Source organism: Miscanthus floridulus, chromosome 11 (genome assembly GCF_019320115.1).
Source record: "Miscanthus floridulus cultivar M001 chromosome 11, ASM1932011v1, whole genome shotgun sequence".
Taxonomy (NCBI): Eukaryota; Viridiplantae; Streptophyta; class Magnoliopsida; order Poales; family Poaceae; genus Miscanthus; species Miscanthus floridulus.
The window spans coordinates 75,553,183-75,569,319 of NC_089590.1; the positions used below are offsets into that span (position 1 = coordinate 75,553,183).

General features: G+C 42.1%; 1 protein-coding gene and 1 long non-coding RNA gene across 2 annotated transcripts; one reads left to right on the plus strand and one right to left on the minus strand.

Moving 5' to 3' along the window:
- Positions 1 to 5,821: 5,821 nt before the first annotated feature.
- On the plus strand, positions 5,822 to 8,645 carry LOC136490814 (uncharacterized). Its single transcript, XR_010767872.1, has 4 exons — positions 5,822 to 6,001; positions 7,283 to 7,441; positions 7,526 to 7,572; positions 8,240 to 8,645. It is a non-coding gene; the product is annotated as an uncharacterized lncRNA (long non-coding RNA).
- Positions 8,646 to 12,965: 4,320 nt separating this feature from the next.
- LOC136494139 (cyclin-P4-1-like) lies at positions 12,966 to 15,686 on the minus strand. Its single transcript, XM_066490292.1, has 2 exons — positions 15,260 to 15,686; positions 12,966 to 13,771 (listed from the first exon to the last, which is right to left on the minus strand). The coding sequence occupies exons 1-2, from the start codon at positions 15,622 to 15,624 to the stop codon at positions 13,498 to 13,500; spliced, it is 639 nt and encodes a 212-aa protein (XP_066346389.1). The 5' UTR covers positions 15,625 to 15,686; the 3' UTR covers positions 12,966 to 13,497.
- Positions 15,687 to 16,137: the final 451 nt, after the last annotated feature.

Consider the following 16,137-nt stretch of genomic DNA (forward strand, 5'->3'; position numbering starts at 1 on the left):
AATTTTGGTGTTTCCTCGCCGCCAGGCCGATAAGGCCGTGTGCGTCAAAAGCCGATGGCAGTTCCCATTGAACCTCTCGTAGCTAATTCGTCTGCACCACGAGCCTCGTCTTGACTCCATCTCCACCCTGCGCGCGCCAGCGGAACCAATATTGCCTCCCCAGCATCGCTGACGCGGTCATGTCTGCCGTAGCTCGTCGCCGAGCTCGCCGCATGCACGTGGCCAGCCCATCCCTAGCCTCCTCTGCTACAACCACCACACCGGTCGAGCCCACGGTAAGTCCCTGGTGCTCGCTCGCTAGCCAGTTAGGTCCTTAGGTGCCTTGGTTCGCTAGAACTATCGCGCCACCATCGCGGATGGCCATGCATCGCCGTAGCTTGCTCCTGCGAGTCCCGCCGCACTGTGTTGTCGCTTAGCATAGGCATTTAGGCCGTAGTTGAAGGTCGGCCCGACCGATGGGCCTGTGTGAGCCTCTGGTGGTCGGCGTAGCCACCCAATGCCAATACTCGTCGTGCCGCCATGCACGGGTTAGCCGGGGGTGTGTGTGGGGAAATTAGAGGAAGGCCAGGGGGTTAAGTGAAGAGGTCAGAGAGAGAGAAAATTATTAAACGGATCATGACATAGTTTCAGAAAAGATCAGGGTCTCTTTTGCAAAAGAGCCACGCCCGCGCGGGTTTCCCTCTTGGGCCACGTTGATGGGTCGGCCGTGAGGTCGGTTTCGTTTTTTCTTTTTCTTAGAAATAGGTAATAGCTTTCTATTTTAATTTATGAGCTAGATTTGTATAATTAATATAAATTTGTATAGATGTCCAAAAATTATGAAACTAATTTTGTTAGGTTTCTAAAATCATCGTCTACCTGATAGTGTAGTTAGTTCATACATATCTGTGTTGTTACTAAAGGCTATTAAATTATTTAAATGTGCTTAATATTATTAAGGTAATTATTGTAGGAATTTTTATGGTAAATTGATGATAACTTTAATCCTAAAATTTTTACAGTAGCTTCATTATATTATTATATGCTCACTGTAATTTTTGTAGCCTTAAAATAGACTAAACATTAGGGTAGTTAAATGTTCTATGTTTAAATATACATTAAATCTTTAATAGAAATAAAGGCGTACTATTGAATTGTGAAACTAGGTGCTTGTTAGTTGAACTCAATATCTTGCTTGATGAAGATGATAGTTAGCTTAGTATCTTAGTCATTAGAGCTAGCTTAATAGCTTAACATGTGTATTCTTCTTTTAAGAGTTGTCGTTGCCTAAATACTAAATAGTTGCATCATCATCATCGCATGCATATAGAAAACGAGTTGGTGGAGATCGTGACCACCAGCGAGCCCAAGTTCAAGGAGATTGTCAAGGAGTACAAGGAGGAGATTCTCGTGTAGGAGGAGGTCCTAGAACCACCACTGACTGACTCAACTGACACCACGCCTGCCCAAGGCAAGCCCCAGTGTATAACCCTTATTTTTTATAATCACTATAAATATATGTGATGTGCATTTACATTACAAGAATTCTATGAAAACCACATGCATATATATCCATCCTAAGAGTCCTACTAGTGTAGGTTCGAGTAGCTGCTATGTTTAGGTCGTCGGTAGCGTGAGTAACCTACCGTTACTCACAATAGTTGATTATTATTACTTTTATAATAAAAATGATGAAGAGAAAATAGAGACTAGGCATGGATATGGCATGGGTTATTTGTTGGTGTAACAAGTTGTGTCCCATGGCCACGGGACTTAGCTTGGTTACACTATTTTCTCTGTCCGTGTCGATTGAGGACCGTCCGTTGCTATGGATGGTAGTTAGATCACACACTTATTATCCTGAGCACATACTTGCTTATGGAATTGGGAAGGCTCGTTGTACTCTTGTCATGGGCTCTGGCTCTTTCCGGACCGACTGATTGGAGGTGGGGAAATGTGGAGGTCTAAGCACCATGTTGAGATTGGGTCTCAAGTGTGGGGGCTTGGAGTCCAAGTTTGGACGAGGACCTGTACCCTTCGACAGGAGTGGAGTGGGTTGGTCTCATTTGTGCCTGGGGTATAAGCGAGGCGTGTGTTTTGGGATATCCAGCTAGGATACATTGGTTCGTGAATTGTCGTTTCTGTGAGATAGTACGACTTGGCTATGGTCTAGCACCGTAGTAAAAACTAAAAGATGAAAGATGGTGAAATGGTTTTGATTGCTCAACCCTTTCTGAAAAGTAGAATATGTGTTTACCTAGAATAGTTAGCTAATTAAGTAATCATGACTATTAATAAAACTTGACCCTAAGGATGTACTTTTAGTAATGCTTTTTCGCAAACAAAAAAATAGCAGAACATATTGCCTATCATGTTCCTTGCAAGTCGGGAAACTATTCCCACTAGTCGGGTAAGTCTTGCGAGTACATTGTGTACTCAGGGTTTATTTTACCCTGTTGCAGGTGCAACTTGAGGAGTTAGCTCTTGTGTGGAGGATTCTTCTGGTGGGCACAGATGGATCCGTGTATCGTTTCTGCTAGATGATTATTATTTTTTCGTTGTTTAATTGTCGCACTCTGAACTCTGGTATTGCAATAAATAATTTTCAAGACTCTAGGTTGTATAAAATGGACTAAGTATTGTAAGCTCGTACTCATTATTGGATTCTGGATGTAAAACATGGATTGTTTCGAGTTCTTCCTTGGGGCATGCTCGACGAAACTATCCGGTATAGTCTACTTTCGGGGTGCTTAGTGTCTAGTGAAAGGTAAGCACCTCCGAAAATGTGTTATTCTAGACGGTTCTGCTATAGGGAGGCATTGCTGCACATGTTCTTGATGATGGAGTGAAGTTCCGTCTTGTGAGGGACGGAGTTGATACGCTGAGTAGACTGGAGAGACATCACCTATTGCCCTGCATTGATGTGGTTAAGAGTATGAACAACGGCATTAGTAGTTGCTTGAGTTGGGTTAGAGAAAATGTCCTAGAAGTAAGCCATCAGTGTAGATGAAAGTTGGTCATGAGTGGTGGAATCGGAGCCATCGGGGTTTTGAAGGTAGGTAACACTACGCCAGATTCTTACAGCAGGAACGAGGGCATTTTTACTGTAGAGGCGGCTGGGGTTGGGGGCGCCCCTACAGTGGGCGTCCTCGGGCCCTAGCAGCCCAGCCGCCCTTACAGATAGCACTGTAGGGGCGGCTAGTAACCTGAGCCGCCCCTACAGTTGGGGCTGATCTGTAGGGGCGGCTCAATCACCAGCCGCCCCTGCAGTGCCCACTTGTCTTTTTTCAAATTTCAAAATTTAAAAGGTTCAAATTTAGTCAAATGATAAGATAACCAAAATAAAAGTTATAGATCTTGATGAGTTGAACAACTTTTGTATTCATCACTTTTACATATGAAATCATTTAGGGTTTGAAAATTTAGTTTGAACTTGTCAAATTTCAAAATTTAAAATGTGTAAAACATTATCACATCCAAGTTTGATCAAACTTAAATGCTGAAGCATGATTTTAGAAATTTTTAGAAAAAAACAATCACATTTGGAGTTAGTATGAGGGAGAACAACTAGTTACAAAGTTTACCCACAGATTAAAAAAAGAAATCACACTGTTCTAGATGATCCTTACATGATTATAGTGAATAGTATGATTTCTTTTTTTAATCTGTGGGTCAACTTTGTAACTAGTTTTTCTTCCTCATACTAACTCTAAATCTGATGATTCTTTTTCCTAAAATTTTCTAAAATCATTCTCTAACAATTTATTTTGTTGGTTTTGTCAATATATACATATGAAAAGTTTGAGCAATTTAAATTTTGAATTTCAAAAAAATACAACTTCAGACAAGATTTTGGTTCCCCAAATGATTTCAGCTAAAAAAGTGATAAATACCAAAATTGAATAACTCATCAAGATCTACAGCTTTTGTATTGGTCATTTCTTCATATGACAAAGTGGTAACGACATTGTTCATAAATGCGACACATCTCTCATAAGGTTTTATAAACTATATGAGACATGTGTAAGATTAGTGAACAATGTGTGCTAAGAATTTGTCAAATGAAGAAATGATTAAAATAAAAGTTGTATATATTCATGAGTTGAACAACTTTGGTATTCATCGCTTTTTAGGTTGAAATCAATTTGGGTCTCAAATTTTGGTTCGAACTTGTCAGTTTTCAAAATTTCAAATTTGAAAGGTTCAAATTTTGTCAAATGACAAGATGACTAAAATAAAAGTTGTAGATATTAATGAGTTGAACAACTTTGGTATTCATCACTTTTTATGTTGAAATCATTTTCGGTCTCAAAATTTGGTTCAAACTTGTCATTTTTTAAAATTTCAAATTTGAAAGGTTCAAAATTTGTCAAATGACAAGATGACCAAAATAAAAGTTGTAGATCTTGATGAGTTAAATAACTTTTGTATTCATCACTTTTACATATGAAATCATTTAGGGTTTGAAAATTTGGTTTGAACTTGTCAAATTTCAAATTTCAAATTTTAAAATGTGTAAAACATTGTCACATCCAAGTTTGATCAAACTTAAATGCTGAAGCATGATTTAAAAAAAATTAGGAAAAAAACCATCACATTTGGAGTTAGTATGAGGGAGAATAACTAGTTACAAAGTTTACCCACAGATTAAAAAGAGAAATCACACTGTTCTAGATGATCCTTACATAATCATAGTGAATAGTGTGATTTTTTTTAATCTGTGGGTCAACTTTGTAACTTGTTTTTCTTCCTCATACTAACTCTAAATCTGATGATATTTTTTTTCTAAAATTTTCTAAAATCGTTCTCTATCAATTTATTTTGTTGGTTTTGTCAATATATACATATGAAAAGTTTGAGCAATTTAAATTTTGAATTTCAAAAAAATGAAACTTCAGACAAGATTTTGGTTCCCCAAATGATTTCAGCTGAAAAAGTGATAAATACCAAAATTGAATAACTCATCAAGATCTAAAACTTTTATATTGGTCATTTCTTCATATGACAAACTAGTAACGACATTGTTCACAAATGTGATACATCTCTCGTAAGGTTTTATAAACTATAAGACATGTGTAAGATTAGTGAACAATGTATGCTAAGAATTTGTTAAATGAATAAATAACCAAAATAAAAGTTGTAGATATTCATGAGTTGAACAACTTTGGTATTCATCGCTTTTTATGTTGAAATCAATTTGGGCCTTAAATTTTGGTTCGAACTTGTCGTTTTTTAAAATTTCAAATTTGAAAGGTTCAAATTTTATCAAATGACAAGATGACTAAAATAAAAGTTGTAGATATTAATGAGTTAAACAACTTTCGTATTCATCACTTTTTATGTTGAAAACATTTTGGGTCTCAAATTTTGGTTCAAACTTGTCATTTTTTAAAATTTCAAATTTGAAAGGTTCAAAATTTGTCAAATGACAAGATGACCAAAATAAAAGTTGTAGATCTTCACGACCTCTACAACTTTGATGTTTATCAAATTTTCATTTAAGATTATTTGGTGTCTCAAAATTATTTTAGTAGTTTTGATTTTAATTTTTTTTCTATTTTTAAAGGTTCAATTTTGCATTTTTAAACTGTTGTAGTTATTTTAGTTATTGTATATGTAAATATATCTATAAAAAATAATTATAAAATTTTGTACTGTATTATTTGCTATTTACATGTGAATAATTTATTTTGATTTAGAATTTTAAAAAAAATCAACCGTACAGTTGGCTCGGTTTATAACCTCTGCGGTGGTGGTGGACAAAGAGAGAGTGGGGGCGGCGGGGCCCATGAGCGGGCGGTGGGGGCCGAGTGGCTCGTCTCACCCCTTTTCGTCTCTCCGTCTGCCTTTCCCCATCGACCGTCCCCCGTCTACACCTCATCACAATCGAAGAGCGAGAGGAGGAGAGAGAGAGTGAGGGGGAAGAGAGAGGGCTAGGGTTTCGTGCTCCCCCACGCCACACGCATCGAATCCGAGCCGGATCGGGGGGTGCGCCGAGTCGTCGGCGGCCCGGCGGTGCCTGGTAAGGCCAGATCCCCCCGCGTGCCTCCCTCCTCACCTCTCTGACCGCGGCGTGGCCGGTCGGGTCCTGCTGCGGCGGCGATTCGAGGGTTCGGGCCGTTCCAATTGCGGTTGGGTTTGTTTTGGGAAAGCGGATCGTCTGGGGTTTGCTTCGCGGAGAATCCGGATCCGTGTGGTAGGTGCCTGTGCCTGCTCGTCCTGGGCGATTTGGGGGGCGGTCGTCGTCGTCGAGGTGAGCTGGTTGGGGGGGTTGTGTGGTTGGAATTTGGGGTCCAGTTTGACCGAGGTGAGAGAATGTGGAGTATTCCGCTGTGTCAAGTCTGGCTCACTTAGCCCGTTGCTGATCCAGAAATGGGCCTTGGCACTAGAGTGTGCCGTGGCTGTACCGCTGTAACTGGGTATTGCTACATGATCGGAAATGGACTCACTTTTAAGTGATACGTGTGGTTAGGAGTGTGACTCTATGCTTGGGGCTGTTTTAAGGAGAGTGTGATGTATGGAATACAACCCTGATGTGTTCGGCAAAATTCACAAATATGCATACCGGGAAATTGAAGTTGGTGTCGCTATTCTTCTATTGCCTGTTACACCTTGAAACTTGAGATGCATTTGTTCCAATTTGTGGAAGGTCTAATGATTTGATAGCAAGGGAGATATCAGTACCAGTGACAATCAGTGATCTTTTGTTTTGCACCTAAAGTTTTGATTTCTGAAATTAGTTTTCATGTGTCTGCTAGTTTTATGGAGTACTTATGCTGAGCCCATGTCTTAGCTGAGACAGATAATTCTGTGTGCCATTAACTTTTCCTTCTGTTTTTGTGCTGCTCCAATGATTAGATTGTGATTTACTAAAAAGTTGTGCATTTTTGAGAGGTTGCTAATGCTTTTCTAGAGCTTGCATAAATATGTCAAGGCTTTGTTGATGTTATTATGTAGAACTTGTTGGATTAGAATGTAAAATGAAATATAAGATGCTCCTATCCTGCAAAGTGGATCTTGTTGTTTTCCTACCGAGTGTTGTTTTATATTGATAATTTTCCTAGTATCGTGTTCCCTCGTCTAGTGTGATTAGTGTCTCAGCTGGACTGTTCAATAAAAGATGTCTAAGATAACTTCCATATGTCAAAACTTTCTGAATACTGTTAGGAATGTGATCTTGTAATAAGTACTAATACATAGCTGAACATATTTGTCTTTCCTCTCAATTCAGCAGCTCAATATTTTTGCTATGGAGAATTAAATTCTTGATTCTGAACTCCTTTTTTTTCCTGTTTGGTTTCAGGGCTGTGATTCCATTGCAATGGCATCTGAAACTGATGAGAAAGCTAAGATGGAGAGTTTGACATCTGCTGCAGCCTCTGTGGAGGGTGGCATTCAGGACGCATGTGATGATGCATGCAGCATTTGCCTTGAGGCTTTCTGTGAGAGTGACCCTTCTGCGGTAAGTTGCCATTTTGTTAGTTGAGCTATTTTGCATATAGGGGTTATTTCTGTAACCAAATCTTTCTCTTGCTTTGTTTTCTAGTTGACTGGCTGCAAACATGAGTTCCATCTCCAATGCATTCTTGAATGGTATGTTACTAGCTCTAATATATGCATCCTACATGTTACAGTTTTTTATATTATTCCCACCTTGCACATGAACAGTACCTAGTTCCATCAGTAATTCATCTTGGTGCATAAGTTAGTGGTTATCACTAAGGGCACATTTTAGAACATTGAAATCTCGGTGCCTTAGGTACTTGTGTGGTTTAGTTGACCATATCTGTTGCCTTTACTTAGCCTGTAACATAGGTGGGTTTTGCACATGGAAATTGTCCCTGAATTTGTTGTTTGTCATCTCTATAGTATACAGCTTTCTCGACTTGGGATGAGCTATTATTGAACTGCACTGTTTTGTTACTGACAAAATTTAGTGATAACTTCATATGCTCAACAAACACTTTCCATGCTGGCTTTATGAACAGTTGTAATCAAAATGCTTGACCTTTTAATTATCATATTAGTTGTAGTTGCCGTGCTCTCCTTATTTTTCTGTCTGGTTCTATCAATGTTGCTAGTCATATGATATTGGTATAAATCAGATTCCACTCTTTCCCATCTTGTAAAAATATTTTATATGTGCAAAAGGCACTGAATTTTAGCCATGCATGCAGAATGGTTAGTAGACCCGGACTATTTTTATATTTGGTTCCTGTTCAACTTTCTTCATGCTAATGCTTGATGGGACTTTGTATAGGTGTCAGAGAAGTTCACAGTGCCCAATGTGTTGGCAGCCTATTAGTATGAAGGATCCTACCAGGCAAGTTCTTGGCTGTGCAAATACTATGCTTACCATTTTGATCCTCTTAGACTAGTAAGTAGCTACTTCCCGGCTAATTCTAGTTTTACTGATATCTCAGTCAGGAGCTGCTCGAGGTAGTAGAGCGTGAGAGGAATATAAGAACCAATCAAACTCGAAACACAACTATATTTCATCATCCTGCTCTTGGGGATTTTGAGCTGCAGCATGTATGTGTTACAAAACCACTTCATGATACATTTCTTCTGTAAGAGCTGCCTGTTGGTAATGTTGTAATGATGGATTTTTGTGAATTATGACTTGTGATGATGTTCTAAATAATGGTCTTGTGTTTGTGGATGTATATATGTATATTTGTGGCGGTCAGATTCGAATTTGAATTATATATATATATATATATATATATATATATATATATATATATATATATATATATATATATATATATATATATATATATATATATATATATATAGAGTCAGATTTGAATTTGAATTATTTTTTTTTCTGAAAAATCCACTGTAGGGCCGGTTCTTGATTGGACCGCCCTTACAAATACACACAGCAGGGGCGGCTGGTGATACAGCCGCCCTTACAGAAGTCCACTACAGGGGCGGCTGATGTTACCAGCCACCCCTACAGAGGTCACTGTAGGGGCGGCTGAAAACACCAGCCGCCCCTACAGAGGGCACTGCAGGGGCGGTCAGAAAACCGCCCCTACAGAGGCACCCTCTGTAGGAACACCCTGGGAAGGGCGGCTGGCGCAGCCGCCCCTACAGAGGCTCTAGAGCCGCCCAGTAGCATTCTGTAGTAGTGTGATCCTGTTCTTCCTGGTTCTTTTGACAATCGACTGATGGAAGAATGAAGTGTTGCGGTCGCCATGAAGTGCCCAGTTTTTTTTGCACGTTGGAATGAAATTCTTCGTCTTTGGCAAGGAGCTGATGGTTCTGGTCGATGAGTTGGGCTTGAAGACTGAAGTCTTGCTGATGTGGTGGTTTGGTTTGCTCTTGGAGAAGTTGATCTTCCACCATGGCTAGCTGATCCGAAAGCTTGGGTTTGTCTCTACGCCATTTTTTGAGGTCAGCAGCAAGGTATTCGGTTTTTTGGTAGAAGGGTTTGTTGGCTGACCGACCCCAGCTAGTTTTAGCTACCTCTTCGTAATCCTGTTCCATAAGCCACCAATTTTCAAAACGGAAAGGTTTATTAGTTTGCTGTCGCGTAGAATTGAGAAGTGTTAGAATGGGAGCATGGTAACTGCGAAGCATAGGAAGACGGTACACAGTTGTCCGCGGATACACTGTGCACCATTCAGCATTTGCAAGACATCGATCGAGGCGTTGGAAGGTGGGCGCAATGCTGAAACGCTTGTTGGTCCAAGTATAAGCCGACCCAAGTTTTAGGGCGTTCCCAACAACAACTTTCTAGCTAGCTATTTGCTTACGTGGAGGTGAGAGAATATACAGAAAACTGCTCGCTAGCGCTTCCCTCCTCGCCTAGCTCGTTCGGTTCCCAAAAAAATATACCGGCTCTGTTGCACGACCCCACTTCCCTCCGTACCATGCGGCTGACAGCTTTTTCATTTGGGAGCTAGCGATTTGATGTCCCGTTTGCTAATGGTTTTTACATCGGATCCAACTAAAGCTGATTTGTTAGGGAAGAAAAGCACTTTTTAATAGCTGATAAGCCAGGGTGTAAGTTCAGGTGAACAGGCTATCATGCTCCTTGAGGATGCCCTTAGAGCGTCAGCAATGTATTTTGCCTGCCTCGGTAGGAATGTGGGCCCAAGGAACAGCGTGTAATTCCCCCACTCACGCAATGTTTATCCGGTAAGAAGGTGGGCCCCGCAATAGATAAATCAGCAATCTAACCCCAACCTCCTCCTGCGCTCGTTCGGTTGTCTGGACAACGACGCCAGGAAAAAGAAAATCAGGCTCCGTTCGCGGGTCTGAAACTTAACTGAAAATACTATTTCGACTGAATTTCGATTGAATTGTTGTAAAAAAAAACACTATTTCGATTAAAAAAAGAAACCGGATAAATTGAATATGGGGTAAGCTGACCTTTAATTCATCTTACCAGGTAGTAGCGTCGCTGCTGATATCAACTATTACCTGCTCTTCTACTACCCTTCGTAGTGTATCTTACTACCCTCTTCTTACCTCCCATTGTGGACCTTACGAGGCCAGGCTTAGGGTATGCCACACCATCCCCGATTCCCCGTGTAACCCACTCGTGAGATTTTGTAACTACAATTCAAACAGTGTTGCTAGAGGAAACCAAGTTCTACTTTTACTGATGTTTGATTTGATTTGGAGATAGAGTGTCTTCTCCTTAGGAAATATTTTCCTATAGACATGGGTAACTTCATTCCTAAAAAAACAGTGGACAAGCTTTGAATCTCCGCCGCTCGTCAACTGGTTAGCCCTGCCACACGCTCGTTGGCCCCGTTGCCCATTCAACTATCTATTCACTCTGTTAACTCCGCCCACCGTCTACTATATTCTAGGAAGAAAATAGCGGCGCCCTCAACGGTGTATAAATAGCTAGTCTATATGAAACCTCATTGGTCCGTGCAAAGACAGGGCATCGCGCTAGCGACTCACTCCTAGTTAGGCTCGCATGTTCTTCAAGAAGACCTCTCTCACAGCATCTACGTTTATGTAGTCTGGTGTCTGTTTTTTTTATTATTGTATCTTGGCTGGCGACTTCTATGTCCCATTGCGGACTCCCTAAGGCACATGAAAAGAGAATGACAGGTGGAGTCAATAATGGGCATGTGGGCCCACCAACTACTTACACTATAGGTGTAAAAAACATCTTTTTATCTCAAAAAAAGGATTGATTTTAGTGTGTGTTTGGTTTGGGAACCAAATGAAATGGGTTGGTTCTATGCTATTTTTTGAGTTGGATTGAACTCATCTCACACTGAGTTAAAGGTACGGGGGCAAATGGATGTGGATTGAGGACTCTAATGTGTGAGCCCAACGTGTCATCTTATTTCTCTTCCTTCTTCCTCTGTCTCTGATGCCGCCGCGCCACCCAGTCAGCACCCGCCGCTGCCCGAACACACCGCGACACCACCTCTGCACACGTCGCTGCCTAACCATGTCGCTCTGCCCACAGGAGCTCCACAGCTCCCACGAGCTTCGCTCACTAGAGCGCCTCCGAGCTCTAGTTGCGGGAGCTACGCCACGCCCCTGGGCACTGCCCCCGACGCTGCACCGAGCTCCGTCGCACCCTAAAAGGTCCTCTTGTCGGAGCTCCATCCCCGAGCAGTGTCACCAATTGTTGTCGATCGTGTTCGCGAAGTGGTTTTGTCTGGTTTCTCCAATTTGGAGGAATAGGATGAAGTTGTATTTAGAGAGAATATTTCCTTTGTAGGATGAATCTAACCCACCGCTCCTTAGACAATTATAGAAAAAAAATGGATCCAACTCACTGTAATCCACTTTAACCCACTTTAACCCTTGAACCAAACACGACCCTTCTCTTGTCCAAAACACTAGGGCACGACCGGCCCATTCCAAACCAAGCCTATTAGGACCAAACAATTGCACTGTTTCCTATAAAAAAAAACTGCACTGTTCCGAGAGTGCAATTTATACCATTCCTTACAAGTACTGTCCTATTTTCCGATTTCTTTTTTTTTGGTACAGTACTATTTTCCGATTCCCACCAGCAATACAAGACTACAAGAGCATAGGTTACCTACTAGCAAAGCTAAACCTAGCGCTAGATAGCAAATCGATCACACGCAGATGTGATGCCTACGGTACACGGAACGAGATCGTCTGACTTCGCCCGCGGCGACTGCGGCCTGCAGTCGCGGCATCCCACCGTCCGCTCGCATCCAATGGTAGCTTCTCAACTCAGGTAATAGGCCGCACGATATCCAGCCCAACAAGCCCAATGACCCAATTAAACTCGGGGGAATTCCCGGTGAGCCATTAAAAAATATTGTAATTTTCTGTGAGCCATTAGAAAAGTTCAGCGGTCTTCGACGCCACTGCTCTAACTTTTTTTTTTTTTGCTCTTCATGCCACTGTCGTCGGATTGAACTCTAATGATGTCAAACTACAGTTGTGAAAAATCAAAAATACCTTTAAATCTAAATATGTCATTAATTTTTTGAGTATCTTAACGACTTCAAATGAAAAAACTCAAAACTAGAAAGTTATAGATTTTGTCAAGATCTATAATTTTTATAAAAAAATTATTTCTTTTAATACCGTAAAAAAGATATGATTAATTTTTCTAAGATATATTAATCATATCAAATTATCTTATTTTTTGCGGTATTAAAAGAAAATAATTTTTATATGAAAATTATAGATCTCGACGAGATATACAACTTTCTAGTTTTGAGTTTTTCATTTGAAGTCGTTAAGATGCTCAAAAAAAATTAATGACATATTTAGACTTAAGTGTATTTTTGACTTTTTACGCCTGCAGTTTGACACTGTTAGAGCCTAATATGACGGTGTAGTGGCATGGAGAGAAAAAAAAATTAGAATAATAGCGCTGAAGACCGCTGAACTTTTCCAGTGATCTTTTTTAATGGCAATTCTCTCATTAAACTCAGGCCCCGTTTAGTTTCACCCAAAAGCTAAAAATTTTTGCATAGTAACCGTCACATCGAATCTTGCGGCACATGCATGGAGTACTAAATGTAGACGAAAAAAAAACTAATTACACAGTTAGTCAAGAAATCGTGAGACGAATCTTTTAAGCCTAAATAGTCCATAATTAGACAATTTTTACCAAATACAAACGAAAGTGCAACGGTAGCCAAAAGCCAAAAATTTTCAGAACTAAACACGCCCTCAGTCAGGTTGCTCCGTCGCCTTTCGAGTTTCGATGACTCGTCCTTTTCCTGCGCCGCCGTCTTTCTCGTCGGGCGACCTGAGCTGCCGCCTTCCTCGTCGAGCCACGCGAGCTCCGTCGCCGGAGCGGACGCCGCGCTCGTGCTTCTGCTCTTCCAATGCCTTGAGTTCGCATAGGTCCACAAGGATGGGGCGGCGGTGGGCAGGGGCAGAGCAGGAGCATCAGGACCGCCATGTTAGCCTCCAGCGTTGGTTCGTTGATGCCGCCCGCCGTCCGTACGGTGGTCCATGCTTGCTTTCAAGCAAGCACGTCTGTACTGTACACGGACACATACATGGTGGCTTCTTTGGAAGCAACCGCTGTACCTGTCTCTATGCAGCTAGCTGCTGCTGCGAACTACTGCTGCTGCCGTCGTCTTCTGACAGGCAGCAGCTGTGCAGCTTTGCACCGGCAGCAGCAGCAGGAGGAGGACCCTCCAGCTCCAGGTACAGCATCTCGGCCCGGAGGACAGCGCAGTAGTGCCCGAACGTCTCCGGCGACACGTTGAGGTCGAACCTGACCGCGAAGAGGAAGTCCACCTCCAGGTAGTTCATCACCGCCAGGCTGATGCCGCCGACCCTGGCGAAGTAAGCGTTGTTGTAGCATCTGCAAGATAACGCGTAGCCGTCAGTACAGGCTTGTTTCAGAATTCAGAAATCAGGCTAGTGCCTGCCAGCAGTGGGCTGCCCGTCGTCAGACATGCACGCCAAACCAGATGGGCCAAACAGCTGCATCACCAAACCAATTCTTTTAGAATTGTCAAGTGGCCAGTTGAGTATTCGTTTGAGAGAACAGAGAAGAGAAGAAGTCAATCCAGTGGACAACTGGGTAATTTTTCTGTGAAAAAGACAGTAAGGTTCAGTTCAGATATGATGCTCTTGGCAGGAGAGAATTGGGCCAGTGAGCATCAGCATGGGGCAAGTTGCCCCAAGCTAATTCTATCGCAACGTGGCCATGGATTAAATTCCAAAGGTAGGAAAGGTGGTGACAGCGACAAAGAAGGTGAGGAACTTTATCCTATGTTTTTGAGTCCCCAGTGCATGTGTGGCTGTATGGAAGGAACTGGATCAGCATCCTTTTTTTGTTGGACAAGCACGATTTTCCCCAGATATTATAGCCCCAAAAATTGGCCAACTCAGCCTCAAGAGAAGATAATTAGATAACAATTGGTGTGCAAGTACAATACATATAATACTTGCTGCATTTGTCAATGGTATATAATGAAATGTAACGTGTGGTCTTGTCATATGGTTGCTGCATTTTTCAATTGCCAGTGCATACAATTTAGGTACAGCAAGTACCTGTTAGAATTTAGGCAGCAAGTTGGTGAGCTCTGTTCCTTGAAGAACTTGCTCTGCTTATGCATCCTACGTTTTTTTATGAAATTATGCATCCTATGTGACTCTGTATTTCAGAATCTGATTGGTATTTTATCTTATCAGAGATTCAGAGGTTCCACTCAAAAAAAAAATCAGAGATTCAGAGGCTCCTATATCCAAAATACCACAATTCACCAAGCTTGTTTTTAATATGGCTATATAGAAGCCATCAGTGTTCACTATTCAGTTATACCATTAACACCAGTTCCAACAGTGGAAATGTGGAATAGAAACTGTCTGTAAGCACATACCTCCAAAGTTGGCGTTCACGTGATACTTATAATTCTTATAATTCAGAAACATGATTGGCAATGGCTTGTACTGTCTTGCAAAAAGAAAAAATATGATTGGTCCCAAAATCATCAACAAGCTAGGTAAAATAGCGATCCAATTTGTCACAAAAGAACATGGCTCATATGAGATCAAGCTATCGCGCCACGGTCTGCGTATTTCTTAGTAATTTGTCTCTGAATTTCTCTCGTACGTAGTATATCCAACGCCTGGCTCCTGAAATTCTACATTTGTGCTCGTTCATCCAACTGTTGCTGTAGGGTGAAAATTCAGGCCAGGAACAAGAAACTGAACGCAACAACGCAAAGAAACCGAACGCAATACCACGAAGAAATGAATAATTCGATTGCGCGCGTGGAACGATCGTACTAGGAATTGAATGAACTGTGACAAGGGCGATCAGGCGTGAAGCAGGCACACTCACACGTCATCCATGAACTTGACGGCCGCGAGCACGGCGGTGATGAGGAGGCGGTGCACGCTGTACGAGTCCACGGCGAGCGCACCACGGCCGCGCCGGCCGCGGCGCAGGAGGCGGTCGAGGTAGACGAACGCCACGACGTAGCACGCGGGGCTGCACCCCGCGAACCGCGCGATGCGCGCCATGTACGAGCGCACCGAGATGTCGGGCCTCGCCGTCGCCCGGAACGCCGACGGCGGTGCCAGCGACGCCGTCTCGGCGGTGAGCTCGTCAGCCACCGCGTCGTTGCGCTCCACGACCCGCTCTAGGAGCGCGGAGAGGACGCCCACCACCCGCGGTGCGTCTGCCAGGTCCTCCTCATCGGCCATGACCGCCTCTGGCCGTCGTGGGCTCGTGGCCTTCTGGATGATGTGTGTTTGCTTGGCCAAGTTCTTGAGCTTGTGGAGACTTGGAGCTGGAGCAGGGGTGGACTGGACTTGATGTTGGCGAGCTGAAGAGGTCGTTATATAAAATGGAGGGAAGATAGTTAAAAAAAACTGTGTGAATATTTAGGATATACAAAAATCTTGAGGCGATTTTACTTGAATTCTGTACTGATCATTTCCTTGTTGAGAGAAAGCAGCACTGCAGTAGAAGCGTCAGTGTCAAGATTGGCGACCTCATTTTCCAGCATTTCAGTTCTCCATGTAATGCTCAGTCACAATTCTAAATAAGATCTTACAATTTTCGGGACCCTGATTGTACAGCAAAATAGACACAAATGTTGTCAAGTCATTTATACTACGCCCTTCAGATATTTTTTTCTAGTTCATGTCATCCAAAGAGTCAATTATCTGCCTTTATGGTCTTTCTCTTCTTTTATATTTTTGGTCGCTTTCATT

Bases quoted from the DNA above. Each gene is read 5' to 3' on its own strand.
- LOC136494139 (XM_066490292.1), bottom strand. From the start codon at position 15,624: ATGGCCGATGAGGAGGACCTGGCAGACGCACCGCGGGTGGTGGGCGTC. The intron at 13,772-15,259 runs GTGAGTGTGCCT...GTTATCTTGCAG, and splicing joins GTCAAGTTCATGGATGACGT to ATGCTACAACAACGCTTACT.